Genomic DNA, 26075 nt, shown 5'->3' with positions numbered 1-26075 from the left:
GTTTTTCGTATTGGTATTTCCCCTACGGTTGCATACGACTGTTTAAGTCGTATGCAAAGTCGTGTTCCGGAGGGGAAATTACAAAGCAGTCAGATACGACTGCTTTGTAACCCTCCGATGGTGTAACAATTTGTATTAGCTGGCCATATATACGGCCGCTAATACGAATTATTTCTAGCAGTCTGCACGGATCAGTCAGATCCGTGCAGGCTGCAGTGTGTAAAAAAAAATAGAAAAATAAATAAATTTAAAAAAAAAACGGCGTGGGGTCCCCCCCACAGCCGAAACCAGCACCAGGCTGAAGGAGCCGGGGCCGGTAATTAAAAATCAGGGAACCCGACAAATAGGGGTTCCCCGATTTTTAACAACCAGCCCCAGGCTCCAGGTCCGGGGCTGGTTCCCAAAATACGGGGGACAAAATGACTAGGGGTCCCCCGTATTTTAAGAACCAGCCCCAGGCAAAACCAGCCAGCAGGGTAATGTCACAGCCGGGGGACATCCGCCCCCGAATGCCGCTATTGGCCGCTAGGCCGCAAGGCAGCCAATAGCGGCATTTGGGGGCGGGGAAGCACGATGTAAACAAACACCGTGCGGCTCCCTCAGAGTCCGGTCTGGTTTCGGGGTGTCGGTTTGTTTTTTTGCCAAGACACTTACCTGGACTACGTTGCGCTGGGACAGGTGAGTATGGTTTCCTTCCACAGCTTCCACATGGATTTCGTCGGATCCGGACGAGGACGCCATCGCCGACATGGACAGCGACGTCGACATGGAGGCAGAAGACGACACAGGACCAGAAGATGACACAGGACCAGGGCTACCTACGGAAAGAAGATAGGTAAGTATTAGTATGTGTGGGCTTTGTATGTATTAAAGTTTTATTTTAAATGTGTGTCAGTGTGTTTTGTGTACTATTTTTTTAACTGTGGAACTACAAGTGCCAGCGGGCCCTTTAATGCCCAGCAGGCTGGGACTTGTGGTTCTCCAAGTCCCAGCTTGCTGGGGAGGCTTGCTGGCACTTGTAGTGCCACAGTAAAAAACAGTAGTTTAATCTATTTTTTTACACCACTATCAGCTCGATGCCCACCGCCCAGGGGCATCGAGGACAGCACCAGGCTTCATCCTGGTCAGGTAAGTCCTGGAGGGGGGGACCCCTTCATTGGGGGGGTCCCCACTCCCCCAGGGCCCCTGGCCAGGCTGACTGGTCGGTAGGGTTAATGTTTTGGCCGCGGGACCTTGTATCATAAGTGTCCCCCGGCTGTGACATTACCCTGCTGGCTGGTTTTGCCTGGGGCTGGTTCTTAAAATACGGGGGACCCCTAGTCATTTTGTCCCCTGTATTTTGGGAACCAGCCCCGGACCTGGAGCCTGGGGCTGGTTGTTAAAAATCGGGGAACCCCTATTTGTCGGGTTCCCTGATTTTTAATTACCGGCCCCGGCTCCTTCAGCCTGGTGCTGGTTACAGCTGTGGGGGGGACCCCACGCCGTTTTTTTTTTTTATATTTATTTATTTTTCTATTTTTTTACACTGCAGCCTGCACGGATCTGACTGATCCGTGCAGGCTAAAACGCAAATAGAACAGGAAAATGGTGTTCTATTTTCCTGTCGTATTTGCGTGGGTGTTTCACACCACTTAGCAGCCGTATTATCAGTACGGCTGCTTAGTACATCAGGAACCACCATTCTTTTGAATGGTGATTTCTGTCGTATCCTATCGATGGTGTAGGACATTCGGATTTGTAACTACAAATACGAATGTCCCATCTTTACGACTACGAATTGTTGTATTTTTGGGATTGTAAATCCCGAAAATACAAATTCGTAAAAAAAAGGTGTATTTCTCCCTACGAATACACCTTTTTTCTACGAATCCATTTTGGTAAATGTCCTGACCCATACAGTACCTCCCAACCAGTGGTGTAGCTTGGTTCCGCGGTGCCCGGAGCAAGGGCATGTTTCACGCCCTGCACCCTACCCCCCCACCCCAGCAGTTTTATGGACGATAAATAAATAATGTAGGGTACACTGCTACCGGCACCTACGCTGCTGTTGTGGGACCATAAGTCTCAGCATGCAGAGGGAGGGAGACGGTGTGTATACAGTGTAAGACCTACCATGATGTGACACAGGGAGCAGCAGCAGCGTTACAGTGCCGCACATGGAGCAGTCACAGAGCCATAGCAGAGGATGCCACTTACACCACTGCAGTGCACACAAAACCAGCAGCACGGGAAATCAAATGCGGGACACTACAGCACTGCATGGCTGGACTACAAGTATGGGTCCCCACACAGGACACACTTGTACTGCTGCTGGTGCTGCGCTGCTGCTACGTGAGGTGGAGACCTAACCATATGCTGTTGTGCTGCCTCAGTATATGGTCACAGGATGACACTGACACCATAGGCGAATCTAGGGGGTGGTCCGGGGGTGCACCAGACCACCCATTAGCCCATTTTGTAGCTGAAGGATGGGGCTTTCCAACGAGTCCAGCCCCGTGTCTCTAGCCCCCTGGGAACCGGAGAGGTACTTGTGTAGTATCACGGCCCCCATCGCATGCCATATGTAGTGGCATGCGATGGGATGCAATGCGATTTTACCGCATTTTTGATAAAAAATCGCATGCGATCGCATCACATGAGATCGCATGCGATCTGATGCGATGCAGTGTCATTTTTCACTGAAATTATGGACATGAGTTGAAATCATGTAAAATGCACCCCAAATGTCATTTTTCACACTGTACCACCCCCACTATCAACGCCAACCCGAAGCGTGGCGCGCGCAGCGAGCCCGCGAGGGGCGGCGGTACGCGTCCTACGACCTTTTCATACCCCCACTATCCACGTCGGCGTGGAGTTGAGAATAGAAAGTGTGGTGAGCGCAGCGAGCCACCGAGCCCGAAGTGTGGCGAGCGCAGTGAGCCCCGCGAGGGGACGCGGATACCTTCACAGGTATCCGTGTCCCCTCGCGGGCTTCACAGGTATCCGTGTCCCCTTTCGGGGCTCGCTGCGCTCGCCACGCTTTGGGCTCGGTGGCTCGCTGCACTCGTCACACTTTCTATTCTCAACTCCACGCCGACGTGGATAGTGGGGGTATGAAAAGGTCGTAGGACGCGTACCGCCGCCGCTTGCCACCCTTCGGGTTGGCGTTGATAGTGGGGGTGGTACAGTGTGAAAAATTACATTTGGGGTGCATTTTACATGATTTCAACTCATGTCCATAATTTCAGTGAAAAATGACATCGCATCGCATCAGATCGCATGCGATCGCATGCGATCGCATGCGATGCAATGCGATTTTTCCCTGTACGATGCCCATCGTGGGAGCCGTGATACTACACAAGTACCACCTGAGATGCTGCCAGGCAAAGCTGGAACGTTTTCCCTATAGGATAACATGGGACCCGCTAATTCCGACCCCCACCCAGTTCAATGGCTGCCAGTTCCCCCTTCGGCATCACTGAAGCTTGAGTCGAACCCAAATCACTGGGCCTTCAATCTGATACCAGGCTGGTCCATATGGGTTAATTGGTTCCAGGGATATTGAGGTTAATCCGTTTTTTTCATTTCTTAAATGTAATTTCATGACTGTTTATGTTCTTTGAGGGCAGATTTCTCTGGAACCAAACAGCCCAGTTTCACGGGACCAAAATCATTCGAAGCCAACTCAGAAGTTCTTCAATATGATACTGGCCTCATGTAAATGGGTCAGTTGGTTCCGAAGATATAGCTGGTTGGTTAAAGGGGGGAAGGGAGAGGGGAGTGGTTGTCTCTCCCCCACACACCAGAAAATGCAGGGACTAGGCTGGTGTATAAGGGGCCAGCCTGGGAATGTCCCTGCATGATCCTGGGACCATATTCCCAGGTAAATCCCTGCATTTTCTGTTGTGAAAGGGGTATTATTTCAAACAGCCGTGACCTGCACTGCTCCGAATACAGCCGGGCAGCCCCCTTGCTCTCTGCCCAGCTGTCAATGACTGTCACCCTTGCAGCTTCCGCTCCAATTCTTCTCCCCGCTTTCACCTCAGCCCGCCCCCCTTTAATCATGTGGTGCTGGCGCCCAGCGTGCTCCCCCGACTTCACGCACAACAACAGCGCGCACAATATTTCAAATGTCCACTCGGCTAGAGGGGACACCAGGAGGGGAGTGGTAGCGTGCTCTGCGCTGCGCTCTGCTCCTCTCCCCATAGAAGCAGCTGCACCGCTCTCCATCTCTCCCTGCAGCAGCAGCGAAGGCTCATATAAAAATTTACAGTATGTGGCACTTTTGGGGGCATTGCTTAAGGGACGCTACAAGTGGCGGTATGTGGGGGCATTACGCATAAGGTGTGGCTTAATGTGTAAGCGGCATTACAGTGTGCAGCATCATGTGTAAGGGGAATTATGTGTGCAGCATCATGTGTAAGGGGCTTTATGTGTGCAGCATCATGTGTAAGGGGCATTATGTGTGCAGCATCATGTGTAAGGGGCATTATGTGTGCAGCATCATGTGTAAGGGGTACTATGGTGTGCGGCATCATGTGTAATGGATACTATGGTGCCATCAAGCAAGAACCTCCTAGCAATGAGCACGTAGGTAAGCAGCACTTATGTGGCAAATATGTAATGGGCATTACGGTTTGTTATATAGTATGTAATGGGCATCATGATGTGTGGCACAATGTGTAATGGGCATTATGGTGTGTGGCCTTATGTGTAATTGGCATTACGGCGTGTGGCTTTATGTGTAATGGGTATAATGGAGTTTGCTGAAATGTGTAATGGGCATTACTGTGTATGGTCTAAAGTGTAATACCACACCCCTTTTTGTGATGCCACGCCTCCTTCCCACGAGGCCACACCCCCTTTTGCCACGCGGCTACGCCACGCAAAGGTCCCCCTGCTATTATGTCTAGATCTGGGACCACCCATTACCATAATTCTAGTTTCCCCCATGACTGACACCTGTCCTTGCCCATAACACAGCAAGCTGCAATGTTCTCCACTCAGCAACAGGCCGCCACAGGCTATGCTGTGATTAGTTCAGCAGTGAGCAATCCTGTCTGCGTGTCATGTGACTTCCCATCTGGGACAAGCTCCGACCTAGGGAGACTGATGCAGCAGTGGTGACTCATGGTGGTCCACGGGCACAGACTGATGCCGGGCACAGCGGGGAGCGGGTAAGCAGGGTGGGGGAGTCGGCGGCAGAGCTCCGGCGCCAGGTGACATGGTGCTCCGCCGGCTCCACCCTAGCTACGCCTCTGCTCCCAACTGTCCTGATTCCAATGGTACAGTCCCACTATTTGGACACATTTGTCCCGCTGTCCTGCCTGCAGGTTGCAGTGTCCCACGGGGCTAGAAGGACAGTTATGGGGGACCTGTGATCACTGCTGCTCTGCAATACATCCAGTGATAACTGAATAGATGTCCTGCACATGCGCACAGCACCAAGGGCAGGAAGGTGAGCCAGGGGCTGCCCAGCTGCCTGGGGGGGGGGGGGGGGGGTGAGCATGCCCTCAAAATGTCAATAACGGGGTCGTGCAGCAAGGCCTGCCCACTCTGCCCAATGCTCTGCCCTTCACCGATGCTCCACATTCTTTCAGACCAGGTCACGCCTCCGGTGCAGCAGGTCCTGAATAGACACCACCTAAAGTTGGGAGGTATGCCTGACCTGTCCTCCTCCCCTTCTGCCTCTTGCTTTGCTTCCATTACTTTACACTGCACATCTGTCTCTCTCACCTAGTAATATGTGCAGATGTCTCTATACCCTCCCCATCAGCCCCAATGTGAACAGTATATCTCCATGTCCTCCTCCCCTAGTCATCTATGTGTATGTCTTCATGATAATTAATGGATTCTTAACCCTTTGAGTGCCACGTGAATTTGTCAAAAATAGGTGTAAAAATTGCCAAGCAAACATTTGTATTCATCATAATGACCTGTATTGTTTACCTTATATAGGAAATAAAATCTTTTTTTACAAAACATTTTTTATTTGAATTTATATAACAAATGTGAGCGACACTGGCATTTTTAGTGGATATAACAGATGTTGGCACTCAAAGTATTAATAACAACTGGGTTGCACAGGAGGGGACATGGAGGAGGCACATCTCCATCCGTCCCATTGTTAATCTGCAAGCCACCCCCGCATGCAGGGACTTGGCGAACCACAAGTCCCAGCATGCGGGGCATTAAAGGGTCTGCTGGAATTTGTAGTTCCACAGCAAGACAAATAGTCACATAAACACACAAACACACCAGTATAATAAAACTATATTACATACATAGCCCACTCATACTGATACTTACCTATCTTGAGCCCGTAGGTAGCTGTCATCTGTCCATCCAAGTGTTCTTAAAGAAATCCATAGGGGTACCTGTGGAAGGAAATTATACTTACAAGGCTCCTCTCAGGGCCGTCTTTCCCATTGGGCTCGATGGGCAGTTGCCCGGGGGCCCTAGGACCTAGGGGCCCCCGGCCCAGCCCAATGGGAAAGATGGTGGCATACCCTCCAACTATACCGATTTAGCCGGTACAGTACCGTTTTTGTATGGTCTGTACCGGCTAAATAAAAGTCTACCGAATGTACCGGTTTTTGACGATCAGACCCCTGTTAGGACCCAGCTCCCCTGCGTGACAGCACCAATTGGTGCCAGAGAACGCATCCGCCAATCACGCAGTGGTCTCGGAAGTAAACAGACGAGTCTCGGAGGTAAGCGGAGGTGTCACTGAAGGCAGCGCCGGAAGAACAGGGGCTGGCTGCAGAGGCTTGCACCGCAACCAATCAGCGCAGCGGGCTGGGACGCGGCAGTTGGAATTTGAATCAAGCATCAGCGGCAGTACAGGCTCTCATGTAATGGAAACGGGGGCATCGGCAGCACAGGTAACCGGGGTATAATCGCCTGGGGAGGGCATAACGCACTGCTCGGACTTAGGCTGGGAACGCATGGTCCTCGTGCCGGAGTCCATAGTAAAGCTGGACTCCATGTGTTGGTGTTATCAGTAGATAGGTGTTATCAGTAGATGGCGCAGTGTGTGATGGGGTACTAAGTAGTCATGGGGTACATTATTGGTGCCGCAGAATCATGTGGGGGTAATATCAGCAGATGGGGTACATAATTGCTGCTGCAGAGCCATGTGGGGGTATTATAAATACAGGGAGGGCACGGGCAGTAGATTGGGATAAATAGCTATTGTAGGGTAGATTTGTTAAGTTAAATACATATATGGGAAAAAAATGGCTAGTACACATTCGGAAAGGGGGTGTGTCTACGCCTCCCTTTGCATGTGGCCACGCCCCCTTTCCGAATGTGTACCGGTTTCTGGGGGGGGGGGTCCATTGAACTAGGTTGCCCAGGGGCCCTTCCTCATGTTAAGACGGCCCTGGCTCCTCTGGCATAGATCGGGTTCTCTGCAGTCCATGTAGGCATCCCTGGGTCTTGACAAAAAAAAACTGCTAAACTTGATCCAAGCTGAACTGAGAAGAAGCCGCACGTTGTCTTTGTTTACTTCATGTGGCTCCTCCTGAATGCCACTATTGCCGGCTAGTGGCCTAGCGGCTCCTGATTGGCCGCTAGGTGCCGCTAGCTGGCCAATTCGGGGTTAACTGCAAGTATTAAGTATCACCCAAATGTAACAAAGGGGGACCGCAGCAGGAATCTCCGCTCCCTGCTGCGATCCACCCCATACCTCCCAACATGACCCATTCCAGGAGGGCCACAATGCTCTGTTTCTGGACTTCTACCTTAACCACTTGAGTGGTATGCCTGGAAATTTTCCAGGCATACCACTAGTATGAAAGGTGTGCGCCAGTGGTGCCTGCAGATGTTCACCACTGGCGAATCACCTGTCCGGACACCCTTCCAGTGGCCGCTCTGCTCTCCCGTCCCCGTGCCGGAGCAGAAATGAGGGGGAGCGACTGAAGGGGGGGGGGAGAGATGGGGGGTGGCCCACAACTCTGTGGTGGGTTTTGCTGGGGCAGGACAAACCTGCCCTGGTAGGTTTGTCGTGCCCCAGCAAAACCCACCACTCAAGGGGTTAATCTATGATGCCCTCACCTGTTTTAAACAGGTTAATTGACAAGAAAGGTGTTTCTACACAGGTGATGTTAATATTAAAGTAAGAGGGAAGTCCAGGAATAGAGCATTGTGTTCCTCCTGGAGGGTCATGTTGGGGGGTTCTTATTCAAACTCCAGCTTCTTATTCAGAACATTTAGTATTACAGGGGAAACACATTTGACACCTGAAATCAACCGAGAGGGGTCAATTGCATATGACTCACATGGATTTAAGAACATGGTATAAATAAAATATACCTGGAATTTAATTGTAAGACATTCTATCTATAGATTTACAGATCTATCTATCTAAATACCTTTATCTATAGCTATATATACATATATATCTATAGATATACAGTATATATATATATATATATATATATATATATATATATATATATATATATATAATCTCGTTGCAGTCTTACAAAAGCCTTTATAAACTTTGAACTTTATAAACAAACCAAAAATATTGCTTTGCTTTATTTCTGAAGCATGCGAGACACCATACAAAACTAGGAAGTGCCTGATCAGCTGACTGCCGCACTAGCTGTCACATGATGCACGCTTATTAACCACTAGGAGTGAACCTTTACCGGCGCGAAATCGGTGCAAAAGGCAACGTAACTGGGAGCCAGTCACCATGGCGACAGCGGTAGTGAAGGAGACAGCGAGGTAGCGGATGATGGGGTGGTGCTAGTTATGGTGGCTGTCACACTGTTACCGGGGATGGTGCAGCGTTGTCACCACTGTGCATGGAGCTGGGTGCCTGCAGCACCATAACCCCGCTATCCATGTATTATGCCAGCTAACTGCGCAATGGGGGAGATACAGTAGTCTGCACAATCACATGCTGAGCATATGATATCATTCTGCACATGCACCTCTTATACATGATTTTAAAGATGCACAATTTAACCATTTCATCCATCCAGCAACTAAGCTGTTGCAATGTAACAATATTGTACACTACATTTTTCCGTTACACATTGTGATGTCATTGCATACCTCCACACATTACCCTCTCCAGGAGGGACAATGCTCTGTTTCTGGACTTCCCTCTTAATGTACGGTTGCCATCACCTGTGGTGGAACACCGGTATTATCAATTAACTTATTCAACACAGATGAGGGTAGTCCAACAGAAAGGAAAGTCCAGGAGCAGAGCATTGTGTCCCTCCTAGAGAGGGTCAAGTCGGGAGGTATGTTATTGGGTGCTGAAGGCAGTGACAGAAAAACTCATCCATGCTATTGTCCCATCTGATATGCAGTAAATGGAATGGGACGATGTGATGCACAAATTATAAATTGGGTGGTTTTGGGAGTACACGTTATACAATGTCGCTATGATTTATTGCGGCTTGCAACATTGTCTGATATAATGTACAGTGTGTGTATGCCCAGCTTATAAGAATGAAAGTGGCAATGTGCAAAATGTTAACATTAAACATTAAGTTCTCATGAAACTTTGGGACTGGGAATCAGTGATCATGTTTCATGTGTGATTTAATATCATAGAGGAGTACAGTATGTCTAGCTCTATAATTGTGGGCTGGATGCAATGTTCCCTCTAATTGTACCAAGGCTGTGTGCGGCAAAAGATTTTGACTGTGCAACTTTGGAATTAAATTAAAAATTTTGTGCGTCACTTATATATAACTGGAAAATGACATTCAGCATTTGTGTTTACTTTACTTCAAAATGATAAAAAACATTTAAACATTCAAAACACAGCCCACAATGTAGTTGGGTGAAACACACATTAACTGAGTCCACAACTGCAAAAAGGGACCACTGCTGCTTTGTGCGCTTTGTTGTAATGTCTGTGCGCACGCTCATCTAATTGTGTGCGCGCGCACGTGCGCACAGCTTAGAGGGAACACTGGCTGGATGCCCCAGCTAGTGGTTGTGATTGCAGTGCTGAGTGAACATACAATTCTTCTTTTCAGTGACAAATACAGGTTATGGAAATTTGTCCCTCTAATGTTTTGGGTTTTTTCAGCAGCAAACTGTAGAGTTCTTCTGTAGCTGATAATCTGTATAATGCACGCATTATCGCAGTTAATAAATACTCTCTTGGTTTCTTAAGTTAATCATTTTTGTTTTTAAAGAAGGGTATTTCAATTTGACATCTACTGTACATTGTATCGGTGCAAACATCAGTATGGGTTTACAATGAAGCAAACTTTACCCTTTCTCATAATGTATATGTAACCTATGGCCTAATTCATGTCTGTATGCAGTGCCGATGCTTTTACAATGGAGCAATCATCAGCAGACTGCGCATGTACAGCATTGCACTGATACCCCTTTCACACCAGAAAATGCAGGGACCCACCCGGGAATATGGCCCAATCATGCTGGGCCATTCCCGGGTTGGCCCCTTTCACAACAGAAAAGTTCCTGCATTTTCTGGTGTGGAAAGGATGCGGGATGGAGGAGGGAAGGAGGTGGAGAGTATTCGCCTTGTGTTTCTGGACCCCGGTGCAGTTTGGGGATCCACACAGGCAGCGGGCACGGATTACAGGTCAGACGGCGGGTGCAGATGGCGCCGGCTGCAGTGAGGGCGCTGGAGAGCTGCGTCCTGTCATCTGTGCATGCCTCTTATGTCAGGCATGTCCAAACTATGGCCCTCCAGCTGTTGTGAAACTACAAGTCCCATCATGCCTTGCCACAGCTTTGCTATTATGGAATGCTAAAACTATAGCAAGGCATGCAGGGATGTGGAGTTTCACAACAGCTGGAGGGCCATAGTTTGGACATGCCTGGCTTATGTGAATCCCCTTCTGACAGCACGCACCGAGGACCAGCAACCTGGGCGAGTACCCCTACCCCTTTCACACCGGCCAGGACCCCGGGTTGAACTCAGGAACAACCTTGCTCCATCCCATAAGGATTTTGGCCTGGGAACCTTACACACCAGCGCTAGTCGCGGGTTGTTCCCGGCCCCAACTCGGGAATTTACGCTGGTGTGAAAGGGGTACGACTGACAGGAAGCGACTGTATTGGGGGGGGGGGGGGAGTTAACATTGGAGTGGTGGGAAAACACCTGGCATGGCATGTTATGGCCAGTTTCAAAGGAAGGTATCTACTTTCAGATGCGAACATGTGTGCAGATAAACATGGCACCAGCACCATTACTGCCACAACCAGTCTGCATAGCCATAGATCTACTCTAAAGCCCCGTACACACGGGGGAGATATATTGCTCAGCAATATATTGCTCAGCAATACATTGCTTAGCAATATATTGCCCAGTGTCTCCTTTTCATCAGCGACCAGAGATGGTCGCTGATGAAAGGGAACCTCTGCCAGGGGTGCTGCAGAGGTAATTAGCTGGTCGCAGGAGCAAGCTCCTGCGACCAGCGATTAGAATGGGGCTGAAAACGGGAGCGCGCACCCGGCGATTTATCCATCACTGGCAATAGGGTCGCCTGCGACCATATTCCCAGCGATTATAGCCCCTATCGCCCCCATGTGTACACAGCTTTACAGTCATTGTTTCTCATTCTTGCATATATTCTGGTTCACTCGCAAAGGTAAATTCACTCTCTAATGGACACAACCATATGCGCTACAGGTTGGGCTGATGTAACATGTGCAGAGAGAGTTAAATTTGGGTGGGGGGGTGTACTTCCCACTGATATCTAAATTGCAGTGTAAAAATAAAGCAACCAGTATTTTCCCTGCACAGAAACAGTATAACACCCATATCTAACTCTCTCTGCGCATGTTACATCTGCCCCCCTGTTAATAATAATTAGCTTAAGTTTTTTCACATATAAGGGGTATCCTACGAGCCTCTGTTAAGCGTGTGTACAAAATCTCGGTTTTTCGTGTGAAAATAGATATGGGGGTATTGAGTTTATATTCAATTCAATTTATATGTGGATCAGAGAATTACTCTATATAGTGTTCATTCTAGCACCCGCTATCTTTGAAAACCCATGCAGTTCCTCTTCCCTGCCTGGGGTGTTGCTGTCTACTCTAGTGCTTCTAGCACAGTGTGGTCTGTATATCAGCACTGATATGCAAACCAGACCGGCGCTAGAAACCCCCAGCAGACAGCGACACCCCAGGCAGGGAAGAGGAACTGCATGGGTTTTCTCCTCATGTAGAGGGTCATGTTGGGAGGTATGAAATCTAGATTCACATACAGGTGACATGTACAGTAAGCTCTTTTACACTAAACTGTCAGGACAAGCGCTGTAACTAGATACTGTAAAGTGTTGAGGGCAGGGGCGCCGATTTCAGTTTTTTCTGGTGGGTGCTCTCCTCATCACAGACTACCATTTCAGCCTCTGTCACTCACTGTCTCAATGACTTCCGTGACGCGGCGCAGGCTGCACCTCTGGCACCGGATCACCAGCGCCTGACCTCTCCCGTCTGCACAAAGCAATCACCAGGCTCCATCTGGTGTCACAGCGGATATGATGTCAGCATCAGGGTTCCTGTGGAAGATGAGAACTAGTAACGGTATTAATACCGCTACTAGTTCCCATCCGCCGAAGGGACCCCCGCTGCTGACAGCATTTCCTCTGCTGGGACCATGCTGCCGTAGCCCGTGGGTGCTCCTCAGTTTCCGTGGGTGCTCGGGCCCCGGAGCACCCACGGTTCGGCACCTATGGTTGAGGGTAAGCTATCTGAAATGCCTCTGTTTAAAATAGAAATTTAAATCTTATAAAGGTTTAAAAAAACTTGTTATTAGTCTACATCTTCCTGTATACAGATACAGTAATCCACACTGTACGATTCTGAGCATTGGGTATGCCTGCTTAGATACCCACTTTGGCCCTAACATGGCATCCAGTTGCAGTCAAGTAAAATAGCATAGAGGACGTGTAGCCAAGTGAAAGCACAGGCATATTCCCATACCCTCCAACATGACCCATTCCATTAGGTACAAAATGCACTGTTTCTGGACTTCCCTCTTAATTGATAATTACAGTCACCTATGTTGAACTAGTGATGATGATAACAGTGTTCCAGCAAAGGTGAAGGCAATCCTAAATTACGGAAGAAGTCCAGAAGCAGAGCATTTTGTACCTAATGGAATGTGTCATGTTGGAGGGTATGTATACCCAGCTCAGTAATACTCAGCTTTATAGATACATACCTCCCAACACGATCCTCTCCAGGAGGGACACTCTACTCTGCTCCTGGACTTTCCTCTTAATTTATGATGGCCATCACCTGTGGTGACACACCTTTCTTATCAATTACCCTAGCTCCCCACAGGTGATGGCAATCCTACATTACCAGGGAAATCCAGGAACAGAGCATTGTGTCCCTCCTGGCATGGGTCATGTTGGGAGGTATGCAGATATACATATATATAGATAGATATATATTTTTATATATCTATATATATATATATATATATATATATATATATATATATATATATATATATATATGCTAAATCGTGTCTTTAACTAAAAAATGTACTCACTGATCCAACTTTTTTTTTTTTCTAGCATCAAGCAAGCTGTATCAATAATCAATGGAATGGATGCAGGCAAATTCCCCCGTTTGCTTTCCCGCATACTGCAAAAGCTTCATCTCAAGGTGAGTAGCTGGATTTATGGGGCACAGAAATGTAGCCTAGACCCTGTCGACCTATTGCTTGTGTCGACCTAAACCCATGTCGACCTATGCCCATGTCGACCTAACGCTTGTCAACCAACTTGCTGTAGACCAAACGATCCCAACCCGTTTCCAGTGCCTTTGTGGCTTACACATCCCCAAAACATCAGCGATCCACCTCCGTGTTTCACAATGGGAATGGATTACCTTTCATCATAGGCCTTGTTGACTCCTCTCCAAATGTAACGTTTATGGTTGTGGCCAAAAAGTTCAATTTTGGTCTCATCACTCCAAATGACTTTGTTCCAGGAGTTTTGAGGCTTGTCTCTGTGCTGTTTGGAGTATTGTAAGCGGGATGCTTTGTGGCATTTGCGTAGAAATGGCTTTCTTCTCGTGACTCGACCATGCTGCCCATTTTTCTTCAAATGCCTCCGTATTATGTATCTTCAAACAACCACATCACTTTTTTTCAGAGTCCTGTATTTCAGCTGATGTTATTTGTGTAACAATTTTCCTGGCAGTTGTGGCTGAAATTCTTGTTGGTCTCCCTGACCGTGATTTGGTTTCCACAGATTCCCTCATTTTCCACTTATTTGAATAACAGTTTTTATTGATTTTGTATATAAAGAAAAACATACATTGTAACATAGACAAGGCACAAATGGAAATACAATAGTTTTGGAGCACAAAACATTATTGAAGTAAAGGCTGTCTATGTGCGATGGTGAACAAAATATGCATACGACAAGGAGTGTCCATGAGCAACAATGACATATACAAGTCCTGTAAAATCGCAACCTCCTTGTCCTTGTAAACACGATAAACAATGAACAGTGGGGTCTACGAGAGAAGAAAGAAAAGACATAGGGCCTTATTTTGGTTCATTCTTTCTGACAAAATCCTTCTTAGATGGACAAAACCATGTGCACTGCAGGGGGGGCAGATGTAACATGTGCAGAGAGAATTAGATTTGGGTGAGTAATTTTGTTTCTGTGCAGGGAAAATACTGACTGCTTTATTTTTACACTGCAATATAGATCTCACTTTGAAGTAAAACCCCACCCAAATCTAATTCTCTCTGCACATGTTACATCTGCCCCACCTGCAGTGCACATGGTTTTGCCCATCTAAGAAGGATTTTGTCAGAAAGAATGAACCAAAATAAGGCCCATAGAGAGGGGAGAGGAGTGGGAGGCTTTATATCAGGGCTCGACAAATTTCTTTAAAATCTAGGAGCCAGGATGAAAATATAGGAGCCAGATAAACTAATAATGACAGTGCCTTCCATGATGCCATTACATACTGTATATCACACGCCGAAATGTCCATTACACATTATACCATATGTTCATCAGGTGTCCGGATCGCCGAGATATGCAGAGGACGCGTGACACACTGCTGCTCTCAATTGCTTGGATATCCTTTTTATATCCCTTTCCTGTTTTATACAGACAAATCTTTTGCTTTCCCCATGACTCTGACAGGAGACCAGAAACTCACTGACCTTTTATACACAAACACTGATTACAAGCAAGCAGATCACAGGTGAAGATGGTTACCTTTAGTAGCCATTCAAAGCCATTTGTGTCAACTTGTGTGCATGTTATGAAGCCAAAATCCGTTGGTTGCACATACACCTGAATCAGACCCGACACATCGCGGGTGCTAAAAAGCACCCACAATGTGCCACTGATGGGTCCGATTGCAAGACATTTGATGTTCCGCTGGTGCGACCACAGGGTCCGGGTCCGATGCGCCAGATCCGCCGGAATCGGCCAAAATCGGACCAAATCGGCTCAGTGTATGGGCACCTTAACCCCCGTTCTGTATGTTTGTATATATTTAAATTTATATATATATATATATATATATATTTTATAATTGGTATGCGTAAAGAGTACTACTTGTGTAGCTACTGAATGCTAAAGCTTCAGTTCAATGTCTGTTTAAGGATACAGTGATGCATTATCAATGTATTATTTAATACTTAGTCTCCTTGAGAGGTATTTACATCTAGTCATGAATAAATCTGAATAATCATGTGCTCTATGAAGAATCTTAGGGGCTCTTTGAAAAGCTGACTCTTCATTTGTGGAGACATATTCTACGTTTTTGAATTTGTTCCGCAAAAAAAAAAAAAGACGTAATTTCAAAGTCTACGTGTTTTCAGATTGATTCCGAAAATCTGATTTTGAAAAAAAAAAAGTTGGATTTCGAATTCCATCTATTCTTTGTGGAAACAGTAATCATTGTATTCCCACCTTAGGTACTTGGAAAATACATAAGGCCAAAATCTGTCTAAAGGGAGCCCATCTACTCTTTGGGGTATTAAGTGGGAAGTTCAGTTTTTTGTTTTTCGTTGTGTATGCCCATAAATAAAATCACTCAGTGCTGAGCGATTTTTCACCCCTCCGAGCCATTTTTCAAGGGGGGGACCACTTTCCATAGTAGTAGGCTATGAAAAGTGATTCTCTCGGCTGGTAAACCAGGATGGCGGCGGCCAGCGATGATGCGGGAGCACGCATCATTGCTCGTCGCCGGGCCATACACAATAGCAGGTTTTGAACTGAAAGTAGCTCAAAACGCCAAAAGTAAGCTAATTTCAGCATAAAAGTGTGTGTAGGCCTTTACACTCCAAGAATTAGCTTCACACATGTACAAAGTCACATATGATGCATAACATATGTAAGAGCAGAGCAGCGGCTGTAAACATCAGAGCCTTATTAACATAAATTCATCTCGTGGCATACCGTATTTAGTGTTCATTGTAGCACCCGCTATCTTTGAAAACCCATGCAGTTCCTGATCCCTGCCTGGGGTGTCGCTGTCTGCTGTGGTGTTTCGAGAACATGTCTGGTCTGCATATCAGTGCTGATATACAGACCACACTGTGCTAGAAGCACTACAACAGACAGCGACACCCCAGGCAGGGAAGAGGAACTGCATGGGTTTTCAAAGATAGCGGGTGCTAGAATGAACACTAGTATTGGTCAGCATACCCCAGCAATGTAGTATTTTCACTTCTGTGTGTTTTAGAGTTTCAGCAAAAGATGCTCAGTGCAGCCAATTCACACTGGGCCTAGTACGCTAAGAGGGGGCTATTTGGTATGACTAAAGCAACTGTAAGAAAGCACACCTCTGTATGCCTTTATATGGCTGATGTCAAAGTTACACATATTAAGTTATGGGGGAAAGATCTTTTACTTGAAGAGATAAGAAAATGCACTGAACATCCAAGCTTTGTTCCCATTATCCCGCTTCCTATTGACTCTGCTGTCTTGCCTATCAGATTATGTTAGCTTTGCTTTGATCGGGCACACATAAGAATATGCAGTGCGCTGTTACATCTGCTGTGCCATCGCCTGTCTTTTTACTACACATTATTCAAAGGTTTATCTGTATAAATGCAAATGCTGCTCGTACATTAAACTGATACAATTGGCATGAGGCAATGAATAAATAAATACAGAATGTCAAATTCTATGAATAAGTTATTTTAAATACCTAATGTGCCATCCTGCTCTTGTAAAGCGTGAGTCTCTCTCATTTGATCTTGGCTGGAAGTAATTCTTGGTTGCTAATAATAAATCCTTCTCATATATACAGTAGATTTACCTTTGCTGATTCCATTGTACGGTGCCCAACACACTTATGCCTGTTTGTGTGATGAATGGATTTCAGAAACCTGGAGATTGGTTTAGTCCTGGTGACAAGTCAACGTTGGTCCATAGAAAAATGTGTTGCGTAGCTAATTTGGCTCATGACTTGGACGTCTTGCATTGATGTGGGTACGACTAAGCTGCATACTTATCAGGATTGGTCAGGATCCTGATAGTGGTATCCCAAAGAGATTTTTTCTTTTGTGAACTTTAAGAAGTTACCATCTAAACATGTCCAATCAGACGAAGAGCTCTCAAAGCAAAAAAAAAAAAAAAACATATTGACGATAAACTCACACAAAATAAAAAAATGTAAAATGTGCTTTAGGTAATTCTGAACATATATTTAGTTACTGTGACAGGATGCCTCCATGGATGCTGTCAGTAACACTTCTCGTTACAGATCACTCTGCAACTAAGAACTCACTGTACTCTCAGTTGTGTTGTTGTAGTAGTAGTTGATGCCACCATATGGTACCTTCACCACCTCATGGAACCATATACTTCTGGTTGTTGTGTATTCCTGTTTCAGCACCTCTTTGGGGGTGACTGGTTGACCACTTAGCGATACAGTAGAAGGTTGATGAAAAGCTTGCTGTTAATGATGATGTGACAGAGGGTTTGACATAGATGTGAACACTTCAGAATACGCTACAATATCTGCATTTGTTTTCTATAGTGATTGACAAACACTATATTTTGTGGAGCCTTTAGCAGCAAAACCCTAATTGCGCTCCTACAGTATTTAGACATGTTTTTGTTTTCATTGCTGCATTTATGTAAATGTAATTGCGGCTGAGTTGAGTACTGAATTGTCCCCTTAGTCTGCAACTATAAGTAGATTAGGATCTCATACGCTGTAGGTACTCCAGTCAGCTCCTAGCTGTCATTTTTCACACCCTGCCTGTAACATGGCAGTTAGGAGCTGATCGGCCGGTTATCACACTCAATCACTTTTTGAAGCTTAATACATCTGGCCCTTGGTGAGAGAGTAGTAAGGTTCTGTTAAATATTATATAAAAATAAAAAAGTGGGTTCTATATTCTTTCTGAAGATGAGAAGTTGCTGTCATGCCAGATACCTCCTGCAGCAAAATTCACATGAACAGGTTTGTTTCTGTATACACCTCTCCGCCTGTACATCGCGATCCTCTCAGAAACACATTCAGGACAAAAGAGAAAAGAAACACATTGAAAGTGCAGGAGTAAAAACATTTGTGGTAATCATAGACTAAATGGACTCCTACCAATTAGGTGTGAGATACTTGGGGTAAGTTTACTAAGATGGGAGTGCTATTAAATATGGGTTGTTGCCCATAGCAAAATATCAGATTCTAATTATTTATTTAGCACCTTCTAGAAGATAATATAATCTGATTGGTTGTTATGGGCAACATCCTATCTTCACTAAAACTCCCATCTAAATCTGTAATTGTATCACTAAACTTTAACATTGATGTTAATATGGTAACCTTGACAAATCACGTGAGGCCTTTATCAAGGTAAGGAGAAGTAGTGTCAGAACTGGTATTTATACTGCCTCAGCAGACATCAATATAATACCTCTTCAAAGGTGCTATGTTCTTTGGGATATATGACTTGCATACATGTCTATTGTATTAACATAACTTTACCTATCTACTCATTGTTGCTTGTAGGGTGAGGTGGAACCCCCACAGCAGGGATGTCCAAACTAGCTGTTGTGAAACTACAAATCCCATCATGCCTTGCCGCATTTTTTGCTATTCAGGAATGCTAAAACTTTGGGAAGGGATGCTGGGGTGTGTACAGCGGCGTAACTATAGCACCGCAGCCCCCGCCACCGCGCGGGGGGGCTGTGCATCTTGGGGCGCCGGGGGCTGCGGTGCTATAGTTACACCCCCCCCCCCAATCCCCCGCAGACTTACCTATCTCGCTGGTCCCGGCGTCTCCGTTCTTCTGATGAGGACCACCACAAAATGGCCGCCCCCATATAGCACACAGTTCTCTGAAACTGTCTGCTGTATGGGGGCAGCCATTTTGTGGTGGTCCTCAGCAGAAGAAGAACGGAGCCGCCGGGACCAGCGCGATAGGTAAGGCTGCAGGGGATTGGGGGGGAGGGGGTTTGCATGGGCGGCGGGGGATTGGGGGTGCGCGGCGGGGGGGCGCCCAAAACTTAGTTACGCCACTGGGTGTGTAGTTTCACAACAGCTGGAGGACCACAGTTTGGACATGCCTGTCCTAGAGGAGCTTATGTCCTGAGGTCAAAGAATACCCCCTTTAGTCCAACACCGGCAAGGACTATAACTAAGAACCGATACTAAAAATGTCCATACAGAATGAATCATGCAGTCAGATTTAGTTTTTGTATCATTTGTTGCACACCGTGTTAGAAGCCATACTGTAGAACAAATGAAAATCCATAAAACTCCACTAGTGCTTTAATGGGGCTTGTAAAATCACTGGAACACGAGACATCTTTGATAACTGTGTCACTGATCCCTATGAAACAAAGTGTGTTCTTTCATATCCACTCTATATCCTCAACTAGATCAAATTAGTTTCTTCTTGTATCCGTGTCAGGATTTAGTGTATGCCCTCCAATTAAAGGAAGGCATACACTAAGCACGTTTGACCAGCTATTTTCAGCATCTTATGAACATTAACTCCGCCATGTCGCTTTTGCAATAATGAAGGAAAACTCTTAACAACATGTCTTTTTTTTGTCACGTTTTCCTTCAAAAAGAGGCCATTCCGTGCTGGTGTTCACAGCTTCGCGTCATAGTTGATGAATTTACATCCAACTCAGTGTATCTGTACAAAGAACAAGATAACATTCTTGCTGGCAATACTAGATTGATGAATGCAGCACAGTCAGAGTCTCAATTATCCCTCCGAGACCATTTATTTTGCAGATTTGTTATGTGATCTCAGCCTTGGGATTATCACAGGAGACTTTTCTTGACTAGTCTAAAAGATACAAATAACTGACATTAGTTTTGAATGGTTCTGAAAATTGCAGTCTTTGCATTTATGTACTTTTTGCAGATAAAAATATGAAATGATAGATTAGATCCAAGTGAGGCTGGGACAATTCATTTTGCACATCTGTTTTCGGAACTGAATACTTTACTAAACGGAAGAGCCGATGAGTTAACTGCTATTGTGCCATATATATTGACTTTTTCTTTACATTTTGTTTTCAGGCAGAACAGAGCTTTAACGAGGATGAAGAGGAAAAACTCCAAGCTGCTTTTTCATTGGATAAACAAAATCTCAAATTAGTGTTGGAGACCATCTCATTCATTTTGGAACAGGTACTATAAATCTATTATTGAAAGTGATGTTGGAGCAATATGTGTACCATTAAATACCCATAGGGGCTTCCCCAAGTGTAGTGACTGTCTGCAGAGTAAATATTTTAAATGTACATGAAATATTAATGACATGCTAGTTGTAATCTCAAAACCGTTGGATGCAATATTCATGCCTGTAAATAAGTCATAGCTAATTTCTCAGTGTGCACTCAAACGGGGTGGAAAGTGTGTGTGTGACGTGAAGGATGTGATCTATACTCACAGTGGATTCTCTGTAAAGTAGAAAGATAGGGTAGTTGCTTTTTAAAGCACTATAGTAATCATAATTGTGTTAAAAAAATAGTTTGTTTCAATGAACCAAGGCATATAGTTTGAGCATGTAGTTAAGCATATTGTTTAGAAGTATGCAGTTTCAAATGTATACATTAAAATATATATTCTATTTTTATTATTGGAGCTATAGTTACTAAATTCCCTTCAGATTATCACATATGTAATCATTGGGCCTCTTCTAGTCACCTTCAAGCTCTGGTTTGGTCCTGGATAGTAATGTGTTTGTCTGGTATCACTGTGTGCCGTTGTTGCTTTATATCCATGGCATCTGACCATTCTATACTATATGGACAAAAGTATGTGGCCACATGCCTTAATTATTGTATTCAGGCATTTCAATCAGACCTGTTGCAATATAAAATCAAGTACCTAGCCATGCAGTCTCCGTTTGCAAACATTTGTGATGATGAACAGTTGGAGAGTTATGTGGAGGAGGTAGAGGCAGGAGCACCTGATGGTAAATAGCTGGAGAGTGCTGAGGAGAAGGCAAAGGCAGGTGTACCTGATGGTGAATGGCTGGTGAGTGCTGAACTGTAGACAGGGGGCAGGTGCACCTGATGGAAATAGTATAAAAAGAAAGGAACCACCAGTGTAACTATAGCTGCTGTATCGGGAGGGTGTAAGGCTCCCAAAAGTGCAAGAACAAGAAATATAGAGATATGATACAGCGCTTGGGTATTTACTGAATTTATTCCAATATTAAAAAGAAATGAAATACAATGTATATACAATACATTACATATGAGAATTCTCAAAGTGAAAAAATGATGATAAAAATGTATTTAAAATAGGATAATTTCCAGCTAGCAATCAATGTTGGGGCAAAAAATGGATATTTTTGGTCCAAATCAACACCAGGATGTATAGTTACCATATATTATGGATGACCTTAAATGGGAGTGGGTTTTCAGAGTCCCCGGAGATTTTCCAGTGGTGGATTCCCGAATCTCTCACGGTAGGTGAAATGGTAAGGCAGTCCTTAAGGTACGGCTGGTACCAAATGTATTGGCTGCAGATTTCAGGGGATCCAAAGTGGTAGATACAACAAAACTGGTCCGGGTGTGGTGTCCTCTGGAATTCCAAGGTTTTGAGATGGAACTGGGTGTGAGATGGATGGCTCTCCAATAAAGTGCTAGAGCAGGATGCAGTGGCTCAACACGTTTCGGCGTGTTCACACGCCTTCATCAGGAGCTGGAATGTTTGTTGCTGCTAGGATTCTCCTTTATATACCCTGAGTTTGATTATGGGACAAATCCCAGGTGTGATGGGGCTTCATTGGAAATCCCATAATAAAACACATAAATAAAAACCATTTAAAGAAACATAATCAGTATTCTACGAATGCACAGAAGGACTTGAATTTATTTAGTTATTAGCAGTACAAATATTAAAAAAACACATTAATGTTAAGACAGAGATAAATAAAGTTGTACAATTGTGAAGTCACATGACCTCCGTGAGTCATGTGATCCGGAACTACCCAGATTCATAATGAATCAAGCAAAGCACGGGATCGCAAGATCTGTTTAATAGGGGGACCAACAGGTGCATATGCGCATATATTATTATCTTGCCTGATGTTCAGGCTAAGGGCTAGATCTTTAAATCCACTCCGTCCGCTATAACGGAGCTGTGATCTGGTGATTCCGTTTGGGCAGAAGTGACGTCGCGCCCGGGATCTGCTCTGGCGGAAGTGGTAATGGTCCGCCGTTGAAGGCATCAGTCTGTCTGAGAGGGCGGAGGTGACGTTGCGCCCGGGATCTGGCCTGGCGGAAGTGGTCATAGTCCGCCATTCAACAGTGTAAATCTGTTCAAAGGGCGGAAATGACATTCCGTTATGGGCTAGAAGTAAAGGAAATCGGGCACCATCGCATGTATGGTGTAGCCATCCCGGAAATGAGTTGCTTGGATGGCTGAACTCAGATGTTGATATTACATATGGTTGGCAGATTATAGATATATATATATATATATATATATATATATATATATAGACAATAGTTTGGAGGTGCGGCACTCCCCGCAAATTAACAGGACTTGAAGCGGTTTTAAAGGCAACGTTTTAATGTCTTTATTGCGACATTTTCATCATGTCGCAATAAAGACATTGAAACGTTGCCTTTAAAACCGCTTCAAGTCCTGTTAATTTGCGGGGAGTGCCGCACCTCCAAACTATTGTCTATTCCATGATTCTAGTGGGGGCACCCAGCATAGCAGAATTCTAGCGTCTGAGCCAGTGAGTGTGCCGGTCTGCTGCTCTTTCTATATATATATATATATACATATACATGGAATCCCGTGCTTTGTACTTAATATGTACACACCAAATATTTACAATATCTGCTATATATAGCAAATCTTGGTAAGTAGAGAACTTCTACCATAAATAAGTATATATATATATGAGGGGTTTGTATATATATGAGGTTATAAGGAATACATTAATACTATGAATTTCCAAAAGATACGAGCTTCCAAGATATGAGGGATACAGCCTAATAAACAATATGAATTCTATAAACCAGCATGATGTTATTTCATCTAGAAGTACGTTCATCATAGACATTAGTAGATCTTAAAATGATATGCACATATTTTGCTAATGAAGGAGGAAAAGCAGAAGGGGAGGAGAAAATGGATTGTATGAATATCCATATATTCTGAAGAGAATGTCCTTATTCTAAATTATATGTTTGCATATAAATGAGCAGCTCATTACATATGCGCATATGTAATGAGCGTCTCATTTATATGCACAGCGCTCATTACACATGCGCATAGTGGGAACTACTAGTTACCATCAGCCCCAGGGACTGCCCGATCCCAAATGGACCCCACCCTGCTGCCTCCCCACTGCCCTGCATCCATCAGCCACAGGGAGGGACCTGAAGTGTTGTGCCCATGCCGGACCCCGCTGCCCGGATCCCCCACGCAGGTAAGTACCAGGGGAGGGGATGGGTGCAGGGTAGGTACCAGGGGAGGGGGTGGGTGCAGGGTAGGTACCAGGGGAGGGAGGGGGGTGCAGGGCAGGTACCAGGGGAGGGAGTGGGGGTGCAGGGCAGGTACCAGGGGAGGGAGGGGGGGGTGCAGGGCAGGTACCAGGGGAGGGAGGGGGGGTCCAGGAAAGGTACCAGGGGGGGGGGGGGCTTATGAAAAAGACAGGCACTCTTTTAAATGGTTCACTGCGATGTGAATAGTACTTAAACGATATTTAAATCGGTAATCTAGTGCAATGTGAATGCTAATACCGTTTAAAAACCCATACTTTAAACGGCTCTGCAGTGGGAAAGCAGCATAATACAGTTCTGCTCCACACATATCCACCCCCACACCGGCCGACCCGCACATTTACTTACATTAGCGGGCGGCCGGCCGGGAGTGGGTTCGGAGGTGCACGGTGCCTCCTGGCTCGTGCACCTCCTTCTTAGCAGACAGGCCGGAGAACAAAGAGGCAGGGCAGGCCGGAAAGGAGGCGGACGGGCGTGCGGAGGAGACTGGAATGGGGCGGACACAGGAGAAGGCTGCGCAGCGTGACCTCTACTGTCACGCTATGCAGGCCGCACGCAGGGGTCAGGATTCGGGAGCCGGGCATTCCCTTGTGGGTACAGTACTTTTTGGTCTTCCCACTTTTTGATCCCTTTCTATATGAAGATATTAGACATGCCATTACATCCATTTACTCCGTATATATTATCCCTGTGTTGTAATCTCTCTTCTGACACCTCATCAGAATCTCACACTCAGTGTCCTATTTCTGTAGTACATACGTAGCTCTTCATAGACCAGCATCCAATCCTCCTACTCACATCTCCGACTTCACCTCTCCATGAACCTGCTCACTCCCCATACTGTTCTTTAGCTGACCTCCGTGTTTCCTCCTTGCTGCTTCATGATAAAAATCATTTTTCTTATGGAGCTCCATATGTCTGGAACAGTCTACCTTCAAATATCCGGCGATTATGCTCCCTCCATAAAGATTTTTAAACCCCTCCCAAGCATCCTATGCTGAGTGCAGCCAAAAATGTCCCTTCATGCTAAAGACTCCTGTGGTTATTATAAATCTAATTACAAAGTTATCACCTATTGTTTCCTTGGGGGGGGGGGGACGACTTCAAGATGATCAAGTATTGAACTTATGTCTATCACATATGAATTTGTACAGTCCACAAACTTTTGTTTTTGTAGCCAACCGTTGATAGTGCAGCAGTCTCAGGGTGCGCTCATCTTGACTATTTTGTTCTTTGTGTTGTTGTGGGGGTCGATATTGGCTACATCATGGTCACGTAACTGTTGGTGTTGCTGCACAGCAGAACTAGCTGCAGTAGAAGAAAGGAACTTTTTTTTAGTTTTTATCCCTCCGCTGCAGCACCCAGCAGCCTTAGTGACTCACTCAGTGCAGTGCACCCTATATGCAGCACAGCATGCAGCTGTGTGACCTGACTTCTTGCCATCTTGTTGCTGTTTATAAGTCACTGCCCATGCCAAACCTGTGCCACCTGGCATCTTACAGTGCTTATCTTTACCCCTGTTCAGATTAGAGATGTGCGGGCTCGGATTTCAGAGATCCGAGCCCCCACGGACGTCATCATTCCGAGCCCGATTCCGAGCAGCGCTCGGAGATTCCCGCCTGACTCGGTCCGTCCGCGTGATTAGAACGTCATCTCCCGGCGTCGGATTTCGCGAGGCTTTATAAGCAGCTGCCGCGCCCCGCCATCTTCACTCCAGTCAAGTAGTGGGTTGGGAGAGGGTGTGTTGGTGCTGCTGCTGGGGCTTAAACTTGAGCTTGACCTTGAGCTTTTGCAATCGCTGGTGCTGTCTCTCAGTGCTGCTGTGTAGTAGTCTAACTGTGTACTTGTAGTACTACTGTCTCCTCTGTGCGGTCTACCTCTGGTGTGCTGTGCTGCCTGTAATTGATTATTTTATTTGCTGGTGCTGTCTCCCTCAGTGCTGCTGTGTACTCTGTTCTCAGCTTAGGACAACAGTCTAACTGTGTACTTGTAGTACTACTGTCTCCTCTGTGCGGTCTACCTCTGGTGAGCTGTGCTGTAATTAATTATTTTATTTGCTAGGGCTGTCTCCCTCAGTGCTGCTGTGTACTATACTATGTTCTCCTCTGCTTAGAAGAACAGTCTAACTGTGTACCTGCCTGTAGTACTACT

General features: G+C 45.7%; 1 protein-coding gene across 2 annotated transcripts in view; it reads left to right on the top strand.

The window, feature by feature from the left end:
* The first annotated feature begins 8581 nt into the window (after positions 1-8581).
* COMMD10 (COMM domain containing 10) overlaps positions 8582-26075 on the top strand; it is a 361043-nt gene continuing 343549 nt past the window's right edge. For both annotated transcript variants that reach the window (XR_014447849.1, XM_083151620.1), the window contains exons 1-3: positions 8582-8718; positions 13521-13611; positions 20473-20583. Coding sequence is in view for 1 of the 2 variants with exons in the window: in XM_083151620.1 (XP_083007746.1) it covers positions 8687-8718; positions 13521-13611; positions 20473-20583 (234 nt within the window). In the remaining variant the exon portion in view is untranslated. The remainder of the gene's footprint in view (positions 8719-13520; positions 13612-20472; positions 20584-26075) is intronic.

The sequence above is a fragment of the Crinia signifera genome, chromosome 1 (assembly GCF_055691185.1).
Source record: "Crinia signifera chromosome 1, ASM5569118v1, whole genome shotgun sequence".
Taxonomy (NCBI): Eukaryota; Metazoa; Chordata; class Amphibia; order Anura; family Myobatrachidae; genus Crinia; species Crinia signifera.
This window is presented reverse-complemented; position numbering and strand designations above follow the sequence as displayed.